This window comes from Sebastes umbrosus, chromosome 14, assembly GCF_015220745.1.
Source record: "Sebastes umbrosus isolate fSebUmb1 chromosome 14, fSebUmb1.pri, whole genome shotgun sequence".
NCBI lineage: Eukaryota > Metazoa > Chordata > Actinopteri > Perciformes > Sebastidae > Sebastes > Sebastes umbrosus.
Window position 1 is genome coordinate 14,252,878 of NC_051282.1, and position 22,814 is coordinate 14,275,691.

At 39.7% G+C, this 22,814-nt stretch overlaps 1 protein-coding gene across 1 annotated transcript; it reads left to right on the plus strand.

The window, feature by feature from the left end:
* The first annotated feature begins 6,721 nt into the window (after positions 1–6,721).
* On the plus strand, positions 6,722–15,073 carry kcnj12b (potassium inwardly rectifying channel subfamily J member 12b). Its single transcript, XM_037792582.1, has 2 exons — positions 6,722–7,275; positions 11,412–15,073. Exon 2 carries the CDS (start codon positions 11,525–11,527, stop codon positions 12,791–12,793), a length of 1,269 nt encoding a protein of 422 aa, XP_037648510.1. The 5' UTR covers positions 6,722–7,275; positions 11,412–11,524; the 3' UTR covers positions 12,794–15,073.
* Positions 15,074–22,814: the final 7,741 nt, after the last annotated feature.

Sequence of the window (22,814 nt, forward strand, 5' to 3'; positions counted from 1 at the left end):
AGCCGACATTTTCAAAGAGCAAAGCTGTTTCTCAATGTTATCCATTATGGATATAGAAACGCTGCACCTGTGAGCTTCTCTGGCTCGCTGTGACATTTAAAACGACATAAACACCATTTCTGCACTTGTTTCCAGAGAATCAACATGTTTTGACATCAGGCGGGTACGATTTTTCATCTTAAAACACCTCAAGAGTGTAAACCTGGAACCTGCAAGTGGAGATCATACGGTATCGTCCAATAGATTCAAAGTTTGTTGCTGATAAAAGAAAACAATGATGTGCATGTAAGTTCATTCTTGACTTTGGAAATAGTAGTTTGACAAAATAATCTTGATTTCAGGTCTACTTTCTAGTTTTGCTGTGAAGGTTTCATCTGCTGATGAATACTGTAAAATGTGATTGAAAGCTCATGGAGAAAGAGTGTCAAGAGTCAAGTTAAAATGTCCAAACTTCGTTGGTTCCAGTTTCTCAAGTGTGAGGATTTGCTACATTTCTATATTTTATATAATTAGATATTTAATATCTTTGGGATTTGGAGTGTTTTTCGGATTAAACCATTATTTGTTCACTTTTGGCTCTGGGAAACTGTGATGGGCCTTTTGAATTATTATCTGAAAATTTGATAGTTTCGAGAATGTTAAGACTGTTATCAATAAAAGATCCAAAACGACTGTGAAAAACTGTAATAATAATCATTAGTCGCAGCTCTGAAGTGGACCCTGAGCTGAGATTATTTTGTCGTGTGTATGATTTTATTTTAATTTGTTTCACTCTAAATTATCATGTTAAAGAACCTTTCTTAGAAAGATATCCACTGTCATTTTAAAGAGTATATAGAAACATTTGAGCATGATCAGGCAGTTGTTTCTGTTCTGTTGCTTATTGCTACCAGGAGGCTGAGAATGACTGACATCCTTTTAAATAATGCATGAAAATCTGTTATAAAGTCCTGTTTCCGGTTGTTGCATAACTTCTGTTACTTCAACCAGATCATTTTCCTTTCTAAAATATATTTTTCTTGCCTTCTTAATCTTGATGCCTCAGTGGATAAACACACATGATTGACTGGATTTAACTGAAATATGAACTTGAAAAATCTTTGACAAACACGTTCATAGATTATGCTTTTATGGTTTTATTCTATTGTGCTGTCATTCATTTTATTTTGATCTCCTTCATTATTTCCTCGACATGAGTCTCTAACACTAATGTGATATTTACTCTGACTGCAACAGAATAAAGAAAGGGATTCTCATATATATCTCAAATATAAACTTCTCTCTGTTTGTTTCTGCATTTATTTGTGTGTGAAGTAGTGTGTAATTTATGCGTGTGTGTGTGCACCTGCAGGGTTTGTTCTGAGTCAAGCTGGCCCACAAACGCTCCGGGTCCTCATGACTGATCAGCGGCTGATGTAGAAACACCGGTACACAGATGCACCTGCTCCGGCTGTAAAAATAAGTGGCCCATTTAGTCATGCAAAGATCAATTACTGCAGCCAGCGGCAGAGAGGCTGCTCTGATCAGTGAGCCTGCTTCCCCAATGATACACCTCAGTGTGCGTTCACTTTATTTTTCCTCTCACATGTGACACACAGGTCTGCGTTTGTGTTTCCAAACTGGTGTGAAGAGGAAAAGAGCTGCGTGGACTAGTTTTTTCCCCAATTTGATTTGGATCACAGTGTTATAAAATCAGGTCCAGAGGCGTGCGACCTACATGCAACTCAAATTTATCAGTGTTTCCATGACAATGGATAGATCCTACGTTGTTCACCTGAGACAAATATAAATTTGGCACCAACATCAGTAAGGCAACGTCAGCCTCGGCATGGAGGACGATGAGGCTGATTGGTATTTGGGGAAGCACTTTAATAGAGTCAACTCTTGCTTGTGCTGGAAGAAAAATGTTTTCAGAAACGAACAAGCAAAGTTTTGTTGGTGCAAAAACAGATATGGACATCTTGAAAAGCCATAAACAATTATCCAATATGAAATCAATTAATAGGCACCAGTTTTAGATCTAACTCGACGACTAACTTGAAACCTGTACAGACAGATTGAGACTTTTCAACAGGACCATGACCTGAGACTTTTCATAAACTTTTATGTCATGTCAGTATCCACCATGAGTTAGAATAACAGAAAGGTTTAATTAAAGTTTCTTTGATTGAATGCAGAAGTCGTGTCACAATAAGAGGGACCTGAACTTCAACCTCCTCCTTTTTGTGTGAAGCCAACATGGTCTCACTGTTTATCTCAGAGTGCGAGCATTTTATTATGATGAGGCAGGATGTTGATTAGGCCGGTCTGGAGCATAATACTTCCTAACTGGAGCAGGGAGGTAAGTGAACATCTCCCTTAAAAAGAGTCCTGTTTCTTATGTATATGTGCAGCGTTTCTTTCTGTTGGGTGGGAGCACAACGCCTCTCTTCCCCACTCAGGTTGTTTTTGTCGGTGTTGGCTGCCAACAGAGACATGAATATCAGTATCTCCATCGTTCGTGTTTTATCTCTCTTTTCCTTGTGATCACTGCTGTGTTACACAGGCCTTCAACCATTTTGTTGTAGGTTTTGCAATAGAGTTAGCTCTATTCCTAAGATGGACAGAAATATTTCTTTTCTGCTGTTATTTTAAGGACTTTTTTTATCCATAGAAGGTGAAAAAATAACCTCAGTCACCTAATGTGGCAGCCCCAACTAAGAGGTAAATACGAGTTACAAGCTCTTGCTCAAAGATTTTACAAATGTATTTACTATTAAAGAGGACCTATTATGCTTTTCCCTTTCCTTTAGTGTGTTATATAGTTTTTTGTGCATGTAAAAGGTCTGCAAAGTTACAAAGCCCAAAGTCCACACCAAAGGGAGTTCCTCCCCCCCACAGAAACTCTGCTCCTGAACTGCCTGAAACGCCTTGATTGAAGTCCCGCCTTTTCTTCTGTAACGTGGTGATATCACCAAGTAACAAATTTGCCTAATACCTGCATAGCGGCTAGTTTGGCAAGCCCTCAAACAAAACTAGTTAGAGCGGAGCTGGAGCAGAGTCCGAAGAGTTTGGTTCGGTTAACCAATCAGAACAGAGAGGACCAGCCGACTAATCAGAGCAGACTGCGCTTTTGGGGGGTGGTGGGGGCAGGACATTTCAGAGGGTGAAAAGAGGTGCCGCAGCTCAGCCGGTATGAGAAAAATAAAGTATTTTTTGAACATTAAAGCATGTTAACATGTTCTAGTGGAAACCTAAAATACAGTACAAGTATGAACCTGAAAATGAGCATAATAGCCCTTACCAAAAAGAAGTTTACTCAAGTGTGCTATTCGTATACTTCTTTTAAACTTAAAATAAGAGAGTATACTTTCACTTTACTTTTTATGTACTTATGTACTCAGAGATATACTTAACAAGCTCAAACTCATACTGACAAGTATACAGAAAAGTCTAAGTATACTTGGCTTATAGGCTTACTTGTACTTAATCTTTTGATTGAGATATACTTAAGAAAAGTATAATTAAGTATTCTTGCCTTACAGGCCTACAGAAAGGTATACTTGGCTTCTAATTGTGCTTACTTTTTGATAGAGTAGCCTATTAAAGTGTGTGAGTCCTCTTTAAGATGAAACACAAGAGTTAACAACAGATATTAGTTGATTAACTGTGTGATTAATTTTATTCCCAGCTACAGGCCACATCTTACAGCTATAGATACGGTATATAACTATAGATAGTAGAACAATGAATAGGAGCTGCAGCAGGTGAGCATGAGCAGCAGGAATGGTGAGACTGAACTAAACACTCGGTTACACAGTTGTATAATTGGAGGACCTGCCGTGCTCCTGATCCCGAGTGTCCTGCCAGAACCAGTTACGCTCACATCCTGTGTCTTCTGTTCCACACGGGGGATAACCACAACATGACACAACACTCGATATGAATGGGTAGAGTTTGTGCTGATGATATGAAAGGTGATCAAACCGCAGCGTGTGTCCCGAGTGTGGTCGAGCCTGGCCCACTTTGTCCTGCCGCAGTGAGGCGGCCTTTAAATAACTCGCTGGGTGCGAGGTATCAGCCGGGCTCTCTCTGTCCCTATAGCACACTTCACATCCCCATCTGGTCTGCCATCTCAGGACTGAACCCATAACCCATTTACAGTCCTGGCATCATAGTAACAGTACAGTAACAGTAACATAGTCTGGATGTAAAGCTATAACTCAACCACACACAGTCAGGAGCACACACACACAACACATTATATCTAAATATTTTACTCAATGAATAGCTGCTCTGTTTTCTAAACAAGCTGAGTTACTCCTGTTATGAAAAAAGTAATTCCTAACAAATATGTATACATTAATATAAATAATGTGAAAAATATGTAGTGTGATGTCTGTAGGTAAATGTGTATGCTTGTCCTGAAAAGATTCGACGATACACTAGTCTGCCTGCTTTAAGTGAAGATCCAACAGCAGTCACACTCTCAAAGTTCAGATATTATTTCCTATTAAAAGTAGAAAACTGATACTCAGACTACCATAGCTGAGCTTCCTTGGAGGCAGTCATGTTGCAGTGTCACGCACACCTTCCACCCGCGATGGCCTCTAGTGAACGGGGATCAGTCCAGTACTGGAACTACTGCTCCTGTCTCTGTCCTGTGGAATAATAACAAATCGTTTATCAGTCTGTCAGTCCTTTGCCTCTGAAATATCTCAACAACTTTGCAACCGATGGATTGCCATGAAATTTGTACAGACATTCAAGGTCCCCAGACGATGAAGCCTATACTGACTTGGGTGATCTTCTGACTTTTTTTCTAGCGCCACCATGAGGTTCACATTTTAGTCTTTTAGACTGAGGTATTTCAACAACTGTTGAATGGATTGTAGGGCTGTCCTCGACCAAAGAAATTCTTAACTGACTAACACTTATACGATTTTGTTGACTAATCGATTTGTTGATTTAATCGACAGATCTGTAAAACTGAGTTTCTCCACAAAGAATCGCACAAAAGCTCCACTTTAAATCCTGTGTTTAGGAGATGTGCTGATAAGTTTCTTGGAAATAAATCACTCAGAATGAAAAAAGCATAAAAAATTACTAACTGACTAAAGAATCTTGGTCGACTGAGAAACAAAACGACTGATTAGTTGACTAATCAACTAAGAGGGGGCAGCCCTAATGGATTGCTATGGAATTTGATACAGATATTCATGGTGTCCACAGGATGAACCCTGATGGTGGAGACCCACCAAATCTGGCCAACAAACAAAAAGACCTGGCAGAACTGGTTCGCTCCGGCCGATGAGCGGTGCTTGATTTTGGCGTGACTGATCTCAACATGGCTGCCGGGTAGCAAACTTTCTCATTTTACAGCTAAACAATACACAAGATGTGAGGCGAGAAATAGACATTACAGTAACAGAATATTGACTAATATTTGATCAGCGCTGCCTAGTTTGACCGTTTGATTGGAGTTTCTGCCTATTGCCTTGTGATGGATGGACCTCATTTGCATAAAATCTAGGTCATGATTATGCAAATTCAGATACAGCGAATGGTGAGTCAACTGGTCGTGAGTAGAAGGTTACACAAATTGCAAAACTCTCACGAGATGGTTAAGGTTAGGCAGGTTTTCGCAATTTGTGGGCTTCTAGACACGACGCAGTCAACTTGCGGAGCCGTATCCATCATGCAACGCGCGGCTGGATCTGCTGTCCATAGAAAATGAAAAGGATCCGTTGACTTCGCATACGTCAACGGATTTGGTGGATCTCCAAGTTAATGACTTTGGTGATCCCAGCTTTTCTTCTAGCGCCACCAGCAGGTCACTTATTCTGTGAAATATCTCAACATCTGCTGGATGGATTGGCACAAAATTTGGTACAGACAGTCATGGTCCCCAGACGATGTATTCCAATGACTTTTGGTGATCCTGACTTTTCAACGGGTGCCATCATTATATCAAAAATCCAGTTTGTGCCTACGTACAGTAGTAGTAGTCTCACACAGCTAGTGTGACTGTAGACTCTGCTGATTCAAAGGAACAACTGCTTATTGGCCCTGTGATACACAAGTTATTCACTGATTTCCTCCTTCATCCAGGCAGGCACGCACACACACACACACACACACGCACACACACACACACACACTCATAAGACAAATGGTTGATGTTCAGCGAGGAACTGCCTACATGGGCTTTTCAAAGTGTTCAACAGGAGCTGCTTTGCTTTATGAATGAGTCAAATGGAGACCACACCACCCACTCTGTGATCTGTTTGGTTTTAGTTAGAAAACAAAGGCAATATAACAGAGTATGATCGTGAATTAGAGGTGTGAAATAGACTTCTTTATTGGACCAATAATACCCCCAAATGTGCCAAAAGCGTGTCTTTTTTTCTGGCTTTTGTGAAAGAAAGAGAGGCGCTAAAGAAATATCACTCTACACAGCTGTGGTGTTGTCCAGTCTGTAAAGCAATACTCTCACAAAATAAGAAATACTTTCTAGGAATTAACCCAATCAAATCCAGGGAAATCACTTTAACAATTGTATATGTTTATGTTCTGGTCATTTCTGGTGTATAGTCAACATCAGTCCTAAACCAGTTCAACTCTAAGCGTTGCTGACCAGCGCTGCAGGGTGCAACACTTGGTAGGGGAAGAGCATGTAGTCTCCAAATACCAAATATCTACAGTGACACCGTGAAAGGGAGGGGGAGGACGAGAGCTGAGCAGTGAGCAATAGTTCACTGGATGTGGGATACAGAGTGGGATCTGCAGCAGAACAAGATCACATAGCAGATATACCAAGAAAGTGTGAGACTGTCGACTGCCCATGACTCTAAAATAAGCTGTGAGGGATTGATTTTTTGATTGGATCGGACCCTACAGGCCATGTGAGCACAGACATTTAATCTGGGATAGCTGTGATCAAGTCGTTGTGCTATTTTGAGGGTCAAAATTAGGACTTCAGTGCTTCACTAAAGTCATTTTCCAATTTCTTGTCTGTTTCTGATCAACTGGATATCAATCGAGCAGTAACTTTGGAGGACTTGACAGTAGGAGTGATTGTAATGCTCTGCTTATTGAGTGGAGGAAGAGACACGTTAAATCTAGGAGGCACAGACATGATGTTGCTCTGTGGCCATTTACTTTTCTGCCTCGGGAGGATAGAGTGGTTCTACCCGTAACAGAAGAGAAGAGTTGCCTGAGGAGAAACATGCAGCAGTTTGGCTAAAAGAAAAAAAAGGAAAGCTGGAACATTTATTGGAAACACTTGCACACAAGGTAAGCTGCTCGTGATTTTTAGATTTTAAATATAGTACTGTAGCCAACACCCTCCCAATGAGAGACCTGTGGACTGTCTCTCATTGTTCAATTCAAATGCATTTTCAGTCTCTATGGTGACAAACGTCAGCAGACTCATAGATAATGGACTCATCTCTGCTCCGGCGTTGAGATCACAGCCCAGCAGGCAGAGTGTGGCTCCTGTGAGAGCTGAGGAGCAGTCGCACAGAATATTAGATATTAATATCCTTTGCCTCTTAGCAACTAGAGCATTGAGAAGCAGAAACTACTGCGTAAAACACACACATATCCAAACTGCTTGCCAATTCAGCCTGAAGGTTTGAAACATAGCTCAACTTGAATCCTTGCAGAAAGTTAATATCATCTAATTTATGTTAAATACCTGTTCTGTTGTATGTACAGGGTATTAATGTCTATCTATCTATAGCTATAGAGTGTCCATGGTGGGAACACCTGCACAGCAGTGTCCTTTGGGACCCCAGTTAGAAGTTTGAAATCCTAGTTGCTTCTAACTACACACTCTTAAAGCGTTGAGGTACCCAACCAGTCATATATCCTAAAAGACCATATAAATCTAAATCAACCATGATCTAAATGATCAACATGTTTCAGCCAGTTGCTGACCAACATGTCACCTTAAGTGTTGACTGCGGATGAATTGCTTTCATCTGGGTCCCTAGAGTCTGCAGTGTGATGGTGTGACAGTGTCTTATTTTATGACTTGAAATGAGTGAAGGTCCATCAGTGTCAGTGAATTAAACCTATAATTATAAAATGATCATATAAAGAATCAGAGCAGCTGCAGCTGAACATCCATAAAGTAAGTGACACAAATATCACTCAGTGCTGAAGACTAAAACTAGATCTAGAACTAAATTTACTGCAGCATGTCTTTGGTCCAAATGCAGGTATTTGAAATTATATACAGTATACTAGATGGATTTTTGTGAAGTTTTGTAGACATTTGTGGTTCCCAGAGGATGTATCCTAATGACTTTGGTGTTCCCTGACTTTTCCTCAAGCGCCAACACAAGGTTGAAATGTGTGGTATTGAGTGAAATGTGTGAAATTAACTAAATATTCAAGATGGCGTCGTACCATGGTGTCTTGCTACGAGCTGCTATCACCTTGTTGTTTCTTGGTGTGTTGTATGTACACAAAGGATGAGAGAGCCGGGGCACAAGCATTTCACTGTACTTATACTGTACATGGGATAATAATCTTGAACTTGAACTTGAACTACTCAACAAGTTGTGTTCTGAGGTTGAGGTTCTAGCGCCATCATTAGGTCAACATTTCGTCTTTACTCTTAGTTTATGACCAAATAGGCGACCTACAAAACTTATAATACAGGCCTTTCTCACAACAGACATCTTGACATATATCCTGATCAAAATATTAAGTACAAGAAGGCCTATAAGCCAAGTACACTTAGACTTTTCTGTATACTTGTCAGTATATGCCAAGTACAGTTAGACTTTTCTGTATATTTGTCAGTATGAGCCAAGTACACTTAGACTTTTCTGTATATTTGTCAGTATATGCCAAGTACACTTACACTTTTTGTATACTTGTCAGTATATGCCAAGTATACTTAGACTTTTCCGTATACTTGGCAGTATATTCCAAGTACACTTAAACTTTTCTGTATACTTGTCAGTATATGCCAAGTACACTTAGACTTTTCTGTATACTTGTCAGTATATGCCAAGTACACTTAGACTTTTCTGTATACTTGGCAGTATATTCCAAGTATACTTAGACTTTTTTCCGTATACCTCTCAGTATGTGCCAAGTATACTTATGTATACTTTTGTTAAGTATATGTCTGATAAGTACATCAAAAATAAACGTATGCTATCTTATTTTAAGTTTAAAAGAAGTATACTAATAGTACACTTGAATAAACTTCTTTTTGGTAAGGGAATTTTCATAGTAGGAAAAGCACAGGTGTTACTTATAACACTAACGATGGCTCTGCTCGTTTCAAAGGCCTATTCCCATAAGTGTCAGCTGTGCTAATTAGCAAATATTAGCATGCTAACATGCTAAACTAAGGTGTTGAACATGGTAAACATTATAGCCTACCTGCTAAACATTGCAAGCATGTTAGCATGTTGACATTAGCATTTAGCTCACAGCACTACTGTACCCATGTACAGCCTCATAGAGCTGCTAGCATGGCTGTAGACGCTTGTTTGTCACTTAGGTGACTAATCTAGACTAAGACATTAATAGGTTGAGTCCAAAATATTCAAGCAGAAGGCCTGTGAACCAGTTGCTGATAATGCCCTGGGATCACAGTTGTCCGGGTGTAATGTGTTTCCGTGTCAAACAGGATGTTCAGAAGGATTTTGATTGAATTTTCTGAATAATACTTTAACTAACAATGCAGGCTTTGAAAACTTAATGGCACACTATTTGCTGGAATTCATGTGACCAATTTTATTTCTAGGACAGCAAATCCAGCACAAGCTTGCTGTGCTGAAAGCTGCAGTTGCACAGGATAAAGTTCCCCTTTTTTTTAAATATTTTTTTCCATTAATGTGCCCTGAAGTGATTCCATATCGATTCCTACCGTCAAACCATTTGTATGAGGCTGTCTCTTCTATGATACCCACTTTTCTGCCCCGTCGTCTTCGGCCCATATTATTTTCCAGTTCAGCCTCACAGGGGAATCACACAGCCTCATCACAGTACTCCAGTGACTCTAATAGTTGTGCCAGCTGGAGGAAACAGAATATACGTCATATGAAATGGCAGGGCATTGGATTAGCCGGCTATTTCTGTACCTTGTTGATCAGAAAAACATGTATTGTATACACCAGAGTATTTCCAATAGAGCAGCGGGAAGAGAGAGGTAGGACAGAAAATCAAATGTCTGAGAGGATATATTACAAATGAAATCTGTTTGAAAATCAATGTGTAATACTATCATTTCCATGTTTGTCTTAAATTGTGCAGCATAAATGAAGCATCTAAACAGCTTCATAACACATGTTACTCTCATCAATGACATTTTGCCTATATTGAAAGGAAAAACAATCGAAGGAGGTGTTACTAAATCAACAGTGAAAAACTATTATGTGAAAATACAACAGGTTTTGGTTGGGAAAGCTTTGTAAACCAGCAGCTATTATTAGGAACCAGCTCCTAAAACTATCTGACAGTGGGCGACTCCTTAGAGAAGTCCAGATATTTTTAAGTACATAGCAGAAGTATGTCCTAAACAAGTAGGAGCAGTAGTAGTCAAAATACAAAATACATTGTGACTAGTAAAAACGTTATTACGGATATCCACAATTGTCATTATATCTAATAAACGCAATTTCATATATCTACAATTAGAACTAGAATGGCACTCGTAGAGCGCATACTTCCGCCAAGGGGCGTGACTTTAAAAACAGATCACAGCTGGCGGTACCATGAGGTGGTCGGCTTATTATTAACACGGTGTGTTTCCATGTAACGTATCGGCGGATGCCTCTCTCATTCAGCAGCCTTGTTATGTCTGTATAACGTTACACTACGTTGTCTCTCATCCCGTCATCTACCGCTTTTTTCTTTCTGAAATGGGAGTTTTTAAACTGTATCTTTAAATTATAGAACAATTACAATCAGTAGATATCTTAAAATACAATTTCTACAAGTAATAATGTTACCTTTAATTACCATTTTGACTAGGACAAAAGTTTTTATGGATATCTAAAATGTAATTACAGATAGGAGTGTGATTTAAATGTTAAAACGGTTTGCCATATTATAGTCAATGAAGTGCTGGAACAATGATAGTGATGATATTCTTAAACTGTGCAGAAAAACTCACATTTATCTCACATTGAAGCTACTTACGGGGGAATTTAAGTGGAAATGTACATCATGTTCATTGGCTTTGTCCAATGTCTTCGATGTGCGATGTTTCTGCTGAGGGGAAGCAGCAACATGTTGTTAATGTATTGCAAAACATTACTGTATGCTTAATTTTCTGTTTAAACAAAGGTGAATGCATTCATGTTCCACTTTTCATGTGATATCTATTCACTTTACAACATTACATTGTGGGCAGATAATAGATAATGTTGTATACTAATATTTTACCTGTCCTTCTTTTACAGGAAATTGCTTTTGTGGCTCACCTCTCATTTCCAGTTGAGTCTGTTTTAGACGGCGCTGTGCACCTACTGTGAGCCCGGTCAGTGTTTTATGAGCCGGGCTGCCCCACTGAGGCATGAGTGTGGGAAGGGCCCACCACCACAGCTTCGTGTCCTGTGAAGAAGAAGGCCTGAGACTAAGTACCATGCCTGCTGTGGGCAGCTTCGGCAATGGCAAGATTCACACGAGACGCAAATACCACAGCCGGTTCGTCAGCAAGGCTGGCCAATGCAACATCCATTTCTCAAACATGGACGAGAAGTCACAGCGGTACATATCGGACATTTTCACAACGTGCGTGGACGTCCGCTGGCGATACATGTTCCTGCTATTCAGCCTGGTGTTTGTGGTGTCCTGGCTAACATTCGGCCTGGCGTACTGGGTCATCGCCCTCCTGCACGGCGACATGGAACATTCCGAAGGGGACGACGGCTTTGTTCCTTGTGTCACGGCGGTCAACACCTTTGTGGCAGCTTTCCTGTTCTCCGTTGAGACCCAGACAACCATTGGGTATGGCGCTCGTTGTGTGACGGAGGAATGCCCGGTTGCTGTCTTCATGGTGGTCTTTCAGTCCATCATGGGCTGCATCATCGATGCCTTCATGATTGGCGCCATCATGGCCAAGATGGCAAGGCCCAAAAAGCGTGCGGAGACTCTATTGTTCAGCCATAACGCAGTCATCGCTTTGCGTGATGGGAAACTGTGCTTCATGTTTAGGGTTGCTAATCTAAGGAAGAGCCACATAGTGGAAGCTCATGTGCGAGCCCAACTCGTCAAGCCCCGCTACACGGAGGAAGGCGAATACATCCCCTTGGATCAGCTCGACATGAACGTAGGCTACGATAATGGCACAGACCGCCTGTTTCTGGTTGCACCCCTCACTGTCATACATGAGATTGATGAAGAAAGTCCACTGTTTGGCATCAGCAAGCAAGATCTCGGAGCATCTGACTTTGAGATAGTGATTATACTTGAAGGGTTGGTGGAGGCCACGGCCATGACGACGCAGGCGCGCAGCTCTTACCTGCCATCAGAGATCCTGTGGGGTCACCGCTTTGAGCCCGTCATCTTCGAGGAGAAGAGCCAGTACAGGATAGATTACGCCTACTTTCACAAAACATTCGAGGTACCATCCACCCCCAGATGCAGTGCCAAGGACATGGAGGAGAGAAAGTTCCCAACATCTGGCGCCAACTCCTTCTGCTATGAGAACGAACTGGCCTTCATCAGCAGGGATGAGGAGGAGGAGGGAGATGTGGAGAAAGAGGGAGAGAGGAAGGGTTCACCAGAACAGGCCACTCCTGGACGTGATCAAAAGTCCTCCCGTAAAGAATCTGAGATTTAACCATTTGTTTTTAGATGAAGAGCAATGGCAGCGCCGTGTGAAGAGCCCTATGACTGTCACTCCATTGACAAGAGGATACCAGTAAAGGTGGAGAAACAGCAGCAGGCCAAGGATGAAACTCATCACGTTTCTCATTGGATTAACTCTTCTGCCTCCCTGAGGTGGTTATGGAGCTTTATCAAATGCAAACAAAACTGTCATGTGTCAATTTGCAGAAGATCCTAGTAATAAAGTGCATGACAATAGCATAGTTTTCTATGGATATTTTGAGAAATGTTTCATAGTTTTGGTGGAACTATCAAATATATGATTTGCAACTGAGTGTGGAGTGAAACTGACACTTTGCAGATGATGTTTAGGAAACTAAACCTTGGGAATATTTCTCCAGATTCATTTGGTAAAAACAGGTGTAGATCAACAGTGGATTTTAATCTTAATGATATAACTTATGTGAACATAAGACTAAATATTCTACATTATACAATGTCAATGGATGACTTGGTTAGTGGGCATACATACAACTGATATATCATTTAAGTATGAGAGACACCTGACGAGGTAGAATTTTAAATATTTCCATCACAAAAAGGGACAACATTGTCATTTATGCATACTGACAGGGAAACTATTCATCTCTGTCTTCACATTTCAACCAGAGGGAAACATTCAACCTGAGTAGATGTTAAATATGTTATTTCTTTCTCAACTGTTTACCAGAAACATTGTGGCTTTGCGAGAAAATGTCACTGACTGATGAGCGTTTGCTAAGCCTTCCCCCCCTTGGTTACTGTTGCTACACCTGTCAAACTTCCTGTTGGAAACATAAGCGGTTTACAATAATAATCAAGGGTCAATTACTAGCTTATTAAGCTAACCTTTCCTTTATGAGTTGGTTGCATGGATGTATTATTAGAACTGGATACCGGACCCCAAGATGGCATCTATTCATTCCAATGAGAATTACTCACCTGGCGCATACGCCCAAAATGTTTTCTATCTGTTTTTTTGTCATTTTGGACTGATAACGCTTATTATATTTATAATATTTTATTGTTCAACATAGGCCATTTCGGTCAAATATGACAATGAAATAGAAATAATTTAGTTTTATTTTTTAGGTGTACGTTTTACTGGTGTCCAGTAGTCACTTTTAGTCGAAAATGGCGGAAGCGTAGCTTTGCTGCTGGCCATTGACGTTACAATGGAACGATAAATTGGCTTTCACTTCTTGTAGTATTTCTCCTGTTGGCCCGCAAGCTCCCGCTCGGCCCCTACACTTTACATTCTGATGACGTCACAGATTTTTTAATCGCTTTTCTCGGCTCGAAGAAAGTTTTACAAGTATAAAACCTCCATGGATCAAAAAATAAGAATAGAAAGAGTCATAATCGACCTTGTTTGCAGTTTAAGATGTCTTTACATCTCTTTTACGATGGTGGTCTATGGGGAAATGCTTTTTGGGCTTTGGGGGGATTTTTCCACTAGAAAAGAATTGGAAGCAAGGCTGAGCGGCGGCACTGTATCCAGGTCTTATTATACATCCATGGTTAGTTGCAAAGGCCAACTCTAATGTTTGAAGCTGACTTTTTTTCTTTTTTTTTTTAAATGAGAAAGGGGTCTCAAATATGCACTTGCGGCCACATCATGATGTCATACTAAGAAGCTAAAGCTAACAGGTCACAGACAAAACATCCTCACCAGTTGATGATCCATGCAGAAATCTTGGAAATAAAGAAACAGCATTGTTCTTGTATTGCAGTATAGAGATAGTTAGTATTAACTATGATGTGGAAGTCAGATATGTAAGATCAGACTGTTATTTCATTCTAACATAACCCTGTTTAGCTTAGTATTATTTAGTTTGTACAATTACACCTGTTTTTACCCTGCCATGACATGTCAAATGGCTGCTCTTAAAGGGCTTATTGCAGGGTTTAGCAAATGGTCAATTGAAATTAATTTGTCAATTCTTCTCAGATGCAATATTTATTCTAAAGGGAAATATAAATACAGCTGTGTACTGATATATTTGACAGATGAGACCCTTTCTCTTTATACATGTGCTGCTGCAGGTCAAAAAGCCGTCATCATGACCTATTTACATCTACAAAAATACAAAATTAGAAATAAATAAAGACAAATAACATGACCTCATAGTCCAGCTTTTTCTGTAACCTCAGGACATAAAAACAGAGTAGGAGAATCTAACTGTAAACCCCTATTGGTAATCAAATACTTGACATATGATTTAAGACTCTAATTAAAGCAATCTGAAATGAAGCCACATGCATGACTCGTGGGAGACAGAGTGGAGTAATACTTTATCACATCTGTGCTCTAGCCTATATTAACATTATTAGATTTGTCACATACATACAGGTTCATACGAGAAATTTGCATTTGACCCATCTTTAGGAGCAGTAGGCTGCTGTAAAGTGTCCGAAGAATGAAGTTAAAAGGCCGAATCCAAAAAACACAAATATTGACCAAAGGGAAGCCCTGACACACAACATAAAATACAGCACTGACAATATCTCTTCAAGTGCTTGAATGTCCAACATATTAATGACACTTGAATGTTTCAGATGTTCATCATGGGACATGTTTCTCACATTTACATGTTCTGTTGTGAAAAAATATATTTTTGTGATGTTTTAACAAGCTCTATCTCAGATTTAGATGCATTGTAGTGTCAACATTATGTCATAATAAATATATCAGGTAATAGTCCAATTGATCAAACAATTTAAAGGATCAGTGTGTAACATTTTGAGGGATCTATTTGCAGAAATGGAATATATTCATATGTTTTCATTAGTGTATAATCCCCTGAAACTAGGAATCGTTGTGTTTTTGTTAGCTGAGAATGAGACGTTTATATCTACATAGGGAGCGGATCCTCTCCACAGAGTCCACCAATGTTTCTACAGTAGCCCAGAATGGACATACCAAACACTGGCTCTAGAGAGAGACTTTCATGTTTTTACCCGACAAACCACCGTTGTTCTCCGACATGCTTGTGAAACTGTGGTAGCGTGAGCTGTAGAGTGCAAAACCGTGGTAACGCCAGCCATCGTCTGACTTCCGTTGCTCCTAAAGTAGTGTTATTATGGTAAGGATGGCCTTTGAGCGAGGCGAACAGCGTTACCATGGTTTTGCACTTGGCCGCTCGTGTTACCGCAGTCTTGGAAAGGGAGGAGTGAGCGGAGGGGGACTCAGTTGGTTGCAATTTGCAACCACACCACTATGCTGCCAAATCCTGCACACTGTACCTTTAAAAAGTAAACCATGCAGCAGCTGATGAAAAGTGAATTCGAAGAAGTATGAAATGAGTTTGAAGGTTACGTCTCAATAAATAAAAAAAAATGTCTACCTGGAAATCTGTACAAACAAATCAAACCAAATCCTGAGAAAACTCTTATATGGTATAATATTAATGTGAAAAACAGCAGCCTAGCAGGTATTTAAGAAACATCATAATGATGTGTGTGATACAGACACTCTGACCTGCTCATGTTGTGACGGATCACACACTACAAATACATTTGCTTTTTGGTGAAATAACCAACCTCCAAAAGAAATCTTGGAGAGATGTATTTTATATTTCAATTTGGTACTAATATTGAATCCACTGTCATATAACGGTTTATATTGTTTGCTATGCCAGGGGCATTAGTCTCTTTCTTTCTTTTATTATTAATGGGACAACAAGTAATGAAGACATTAGGTCAGACTGTGTACCACTCCTTCACTTATCCCTGGTGAGATGAATTAGTTTCCCCTCCAACTAAAACCTCCATGTGGGTTAACTACACCTGACTGCCATTTCAGCAAATTTCAACACATTTGTATATTTATATCTATTTATAACTTGTGCTGAATATATCAGGATGGGCTTGCTCCAGAAAACAAATGGTGGTTCCTCTGTCATTTGAACCAAGAGCAGCGAGAGCCAAGGACTTCCTGCATGTATAGTGAAAGGGAAGAACTCTAATTTGTACATTTGTCAGGCTGATATTGTAAATACATATTGTTATTTTTGGTTTTATGATGTTTCTGGCTGAATAGACAATAAGAAGGGTGGAGTCAGGTAAAATGGACCACTTTTTGGTAAATGATTTATAAGGCCATCAAATAAGCTATGCATGAGATCTAATGATATTTTTATAAATTAGCATGGGTCTCTAAATATCTATTTGTTAAAAAATATGAAAAAGTATAACTGTTTTATATTTATGAGAGCTAGAGTATCAATTTCTCTGACATGCTTTATGTAACACTATGCCCTGATAGGGGGACCCGGTGACCCACTTTACGAGGGACTGCACAGCATTTATATCCCTTGTCCCACAAGTCCCACATATTGAGATGATGTCCCACATTTTCATTGGCTCTAGTTTTCAAAAGTCAAACCACTGCAGGACAGATGCTGTGTTTGCTGTCAAACTGCGCACACGTGGGTCAAGTGCAGGTTGACCTTTCACCGTCTTTGCTACGCTATGCCCAACGGAGAAAAATGTGAGTCACCGCAAAATCACATCTATGCAGATTAGGTGGAATATGATGTAAACTTCCACAAAGAAAAGGAAGTGCAGCTACAACTGAGACTGTGAAACTACTTATAAGTATTTATAAGCCGGTGGAAGAAGATTCTCAGAGTTTTTTTTTGTGAAATGAAGTGTTATTTTGTAATTTAAAAATACATGTCGAAATACGACATGAAGCGACACAGTTCATGTGAGTCTCACAAGAAACGTGCGGCTCAAAAAGAGATGTGCCGATCAATGGATGCATTCGGGCAAAGCATAGAGATGTTACAAGATAAGGGGCAGAGTAGAAATGTTTATTATTTAAGTTAGATAGACATTATATCAAAATTGTAGACTACCTCTTAGCCTTGGTAACGTGTCCCACATTGTCCCACACAAACATACACTTTGTCCCACATTTGGTTTGTTGGGATCTGGTCACCCTACGCGCTGCCCATATTAGCAGCCTCAGACCAATCAAAACTATTGTTACATGTCAACTTGTGTCGTAGCAACGATGCAAGATCGGTTATTGTGATTGGCTGTAACATTTTAAAGGGCTATGATGATCCAACCTTATCTGGCCCGATTAACCTGATGGCTCATTTTACCTGACTCCACCCTAATGATACATTATTTTAAAAAAGTCAGTGTTATTATCTAACGTTTCTTGATCAAAGCAAGAAATACTCTCTTTGCTTGATGGACTGAAATCTACTGAATTGAACGACCTCTTCTTGTCTTCCACTAAATGCATTTGAAGCAATCTTGACTCTGAGTTGCACTTTGTTTTCTCCTCACAGGGTTTTAGTTTGTTGCGTGAGACAACAATATATAATTTGACAGACAACTAATATATCAAAAAAATCTCCTGTTGATTACCACAATAAAATATATCTCACAAAGCCAACCGTTTTCTTTTTCCTTCATGTCAGACAGACACAAAGTGCGGGTGTTATTTTACATTAAGCATCTGCCGAACGCAGTTGTTGTCGAGTTATAACAAATAAGTGCAGCGGGGAGGGAAAGTGTGAGCTGTTTGATAAACACGGATCTGGAATGGACTGTAATTTATGGGTGTGATTTGGGGGGACGGTATCCGGTTGGGGTCAGAGGTTTCTTCTTTCACTCTTACACAACCAATCAGGCATGTCTTTGCATATGTGCAGACAAGACTTGGCAGTCCCGCTTGATTTCACTGTCCTGTGACCTTGAACACTGGAAAAGAGATCTCATGCACACAAACACACACAGCCACATCTAGCTATATCAGCTGACAGTGTTAGTTGATTTAAAAACACATAATCAATAACTGGAATACTTCGCCAGAACAATTACAAAGGCATAATCACAGTTTCTACTGATGGGAAAAGCTTAGAAGTCCTGTAAAATGTGCAAATATAAGTAGAATACCATTGTGTCAACGTGTTGGTGGTTTGTCTATCCATCCATTACCATTTAATACGACCTGTCAGCTAAAGAGCTAAAGAGTGGGTGTGTGACATATTAAACTGGCGTCAAGTCCCATCACAGTGACATTTAACAGAATAAACTGTTCTTTCAGGCATTTAACTTCCAGGAAGTTATCTTGAGCGCCAAATGAAAGTCTAATTTCTTCTTTCTGTATCCTCTGAGAGGTGCCTGCGTGATGGAAGGAGCTCTGAGAATAAACTGGGATGCTTCCCACCCACTCGGCAGTGTTGGAGGATGAAGGAGCCGTGGAGGGTCACTCTTCCAGCATGCAGAGTGGGTTGTTGAAAGGCAAATTTGGCCCTAATTGCAGCAGTTCTATTCTTTGCTGGTTTCCCTCAGCTGCCAGAGGGAGGTGGAGGGTGGAAAAAAAGTAACATGATGCAACAGCTGCACTTCCTCTCCTTAAAGGTTCTCTGATATCCAGAGCATTAAAGGACCAATATGTAATAAATCATAAAATGACCATGACATGTCATCAGAGATTAAGGAAATATGCTGAATTGAAATACTGGATCTCCGACAACAATGCTACAGCCAGTATGTTCTCCTTTCAAATTTCCAGTCCGGTCCGTAACGTCTGTTTTTGTTTTGGCCAGTGTGATCCCGTCCACTGCCCATTTCAACACCCCGTTGCCTCGTATGAAACAAACTGGCGTACAAACAGCCTTCTGCAGCCACGGAAGCAAGCAAACCAACTGGATCAACAGAGATGACGTTAGCTTTAGATTCTGCTCAACCTGAAAAGCTTCTGCACATCTCTCTGTGGTCCATGTGCAGCTGGGTAATCAAGGCAGCGAGTATTTGAGACACACAGCCGGTGAAGTGATTCCTACTGCTGCTTGTAGTCATGTCGTGTCTAGAAGGTAACCCTCAAATTGCGAAAATTCTGTCACACCGGAGGAGCGGACGGGCCACAGCTCCAATGTTATGAATTTGGACTGCTGTTACCCATTTTAAATGCTATCTATCAGTGCTACATATTGCTCCTTTAATATAGCAAACAACTATTTGCAATGTAAAGATATAGAGGAGTAATGTTGTTGTTGAGTAATGTCCTCTATTTGCGCAGAGAATTAAGTCACTTTTCCACTGTGTTTGTTGTAATCGGAGTTTCTCTGTGCTTTGTTGACAACGCCGGGCCGGCTGCTTTCAGTGCATGCTTGTGCATGTGAACGTGCCCCACTGGCTAGCTCATGGCCGCTCATACGGCGGCTACAGCTGATAACACCATCCCGAGTGACGGCGCCGTCATTGAAGCGCTGTCAGCGGTGTTGCCTCTGTTTTCACTGTTAGCACTGTTAGCAGCGTTGGCTACGAGCTGCCGGCTCAGCTGTTGCCATGTTGAGAGCCGCGTGGAGGCAATAGAAATGCTACAATTTTGCATTTAGCACATTTAAGCCAAGACTCCAGACATTTTAGACCTGAATAATATTGTTCCTGCATTTTCTATTAACTCTCAATTCTGACTAAGACATTTCAACTTTGGCACTTTGGAGCTACTTTATACCTCTAATGGATGAAAATGTTGCATATCTGAAGTTTACATTTTTTAGGGAGGTGAAGCGTTGTGTCTGATTTACTCACTGGAGTTTTAGCATTGGCTGATTGATTGATGAAAACATGAACATCACTAAATATGTATCTTCAGTCAGGACCAATGGTCCAAAAACCCCAAAAGCTCCCAAAGCAAAGTCTTTTTCAACGGGTTGATTGCTCTCTCTGTCATAAAAGATGCTGATGAAAAGCTGTAGATGTCTTTCTGCTGCAGTTTTAATATACCTTGGCTATTGCTTAATACAGTCTTAATGATCTGTTGTGGTTAATTATTGTCATGGATAAGGTAAAACAAATGTCAATTGGATGTTTTGGGTGCTCTTTGGCTTGATGTGTTTCTTATGTAACCATCCATCGAGGCAAGACTCTAGGTAGGTTTTGGTCAGAGTCAGTCAGTGTGTTGGGAGCATCCATGTTGAAGATTGACTGGAAATAAGCCTTACATCTTGTCGTCCTTGGCGCGGGGACGTGACATCTCATCAGGACAGATCAAGTCAAGGAAACCCTTCATAGCATCTTTGTAATATCATATTGCACTTTCCCACAGCAACATCAGATAGCCGAGGCAGAGTCGTGTTATTCTTTAGAGGGGTGTGGACAGCTTAAAGGTTAGAGACGTGAACTCGTGAATGGAATCGCTGGTCGGAAAAACCCGCCCTTACTGGGAAAATGTGACAGAGGAAATTGGTTTTAGAAATCAGGGTGGATTAGACTGTAATTTAAACTACCGGCTAACTGCCCCAAGTGAAGCTACGCAAAGGAGACAGTGTGAATTTTCTTTACTTTCAAAAACAGAAGAAAAATCAATATACAAATGTACAGACAAATGTTGTCTGTTTGTACACAGCAGTTACATTCAGCATGAAGTATCCTATAATAGCATATAAATAACATAATATAAATACTTAAATTGTTAACACACTATGATGTAGCCGTAAGCAGATATACGGACATTGTAAATGTTAATAATAGTGTACTTCTCAACAATTATGATATATATAACAGGATTAATAACACAGTATAACATAGCTGTAATTATATGTTATGATGTATGATTACACACATTAACAAATACTTACAGTGTACAAAATTATTAACTGTTTATACATGTGCACAAATCACTCACAGGTTTTAAAACTATTTATAAATGTACACTTACTAGATTTTTCACAGTTGATATATATATATATATATTTCTTTTATCTTTGATACTTTAAGTACATTTTGCTGATGATAGATATTCACTTTTGAATGAAGGATTTTTCTCGTAGTTTAATACTTTAACAATGTTGTACTATATAAAGGATCATAAAAGGTCCTTATAATGGCTTACAACTACATTATAGTGTGTTATAAACCATTAATTGTATATATATTGTATATAAATGAGGGTTAAATTCAATTGTTACCTCATCTTCTATTATTCAGGCAATCAAACTAATTATGTTGGAAGCAGTAATGTATCTCATGCCTCTGATGTATCTACACACTGTGAGGTTGTCAACAACATGTGTCTTGACCTGATTCAGCAAACATCAGTCACGGTGAACGCTGGTTGAATCACATTTACTGTACCAGCACTCTTCTTGAGAGACAGTTAAAGCCAGTCTCTCTGACCACTTGTATATCCTGGTGTTTACTGTCCGGTCATCAAGTTATTTTGCTTATGGAGACATTCATCGTCCAGCTGAGCACATCACTCAGCAGTACTCGCTGCACCAGCCTGGACTCCTGCAGACGTACAGTATTTGATTACAGCAACAGGCTGATTAGATTACAGGAGGCACTGACTCAAACTCCTGCAGCAGATACAGAGCAACACCGGAGAACGTCCTGCTGGGCATGAACGAGCAGAGATTACACCAAGTATTCATCAACAGGGTCAGCCTGGATTATCACACTGAAATGATCTGCTAAAAGGACACTATACCTTCAAAAACTATTAAGATCTCCAATGTCAACAATGTGCTTGAGCATTATTTCTCTCTCAGGGCCAAAATAAATTAATAAATTAATAAATAAATGACTTGATAAATTAATAAATATACCATTAAATTTACCTAAAATAATATTAAAAATAAATGTAGGTATTAATTAATTGATCAAATGTGACATAAATTGATATTTCTGTTTCCAATTTGCTTCTTTATTTATTTATTTACCTTAGTATTAATTCCCCTATCTATCTACTCTTCTGTTTAATTTTTCCCTTTATTTATTTATTTATTTATTTACTTTAATTGATTTTCAAATGGATTGTCATATCTCGTCCTGCTCCTTAGGTTATGTGTTTTATTGTTTACTATATTCAGTTATCATTTCCTGTTTTATTTTGTGTTACTTCCCTCTTTCGTTTCAGAAACTTCACTTCCTGCTCTTGTGTGTGATTACCTGCCCCGTTTTATTGCACCTGCCTTGTTTTGAGTCGTGCATTTGAGTCCTACCTTTATCTTTGTGGGTTTACA

What these genes read in the sequence shown, in the direction of transcription:
- kcnj12b (XM_037792582.1), top strand. Translation starts at nt 11,525, where the DNA reads ATGAGTGTGGGAAGGGCCCACCACCACAGCTTCGTGTCCTGTGAAGAA.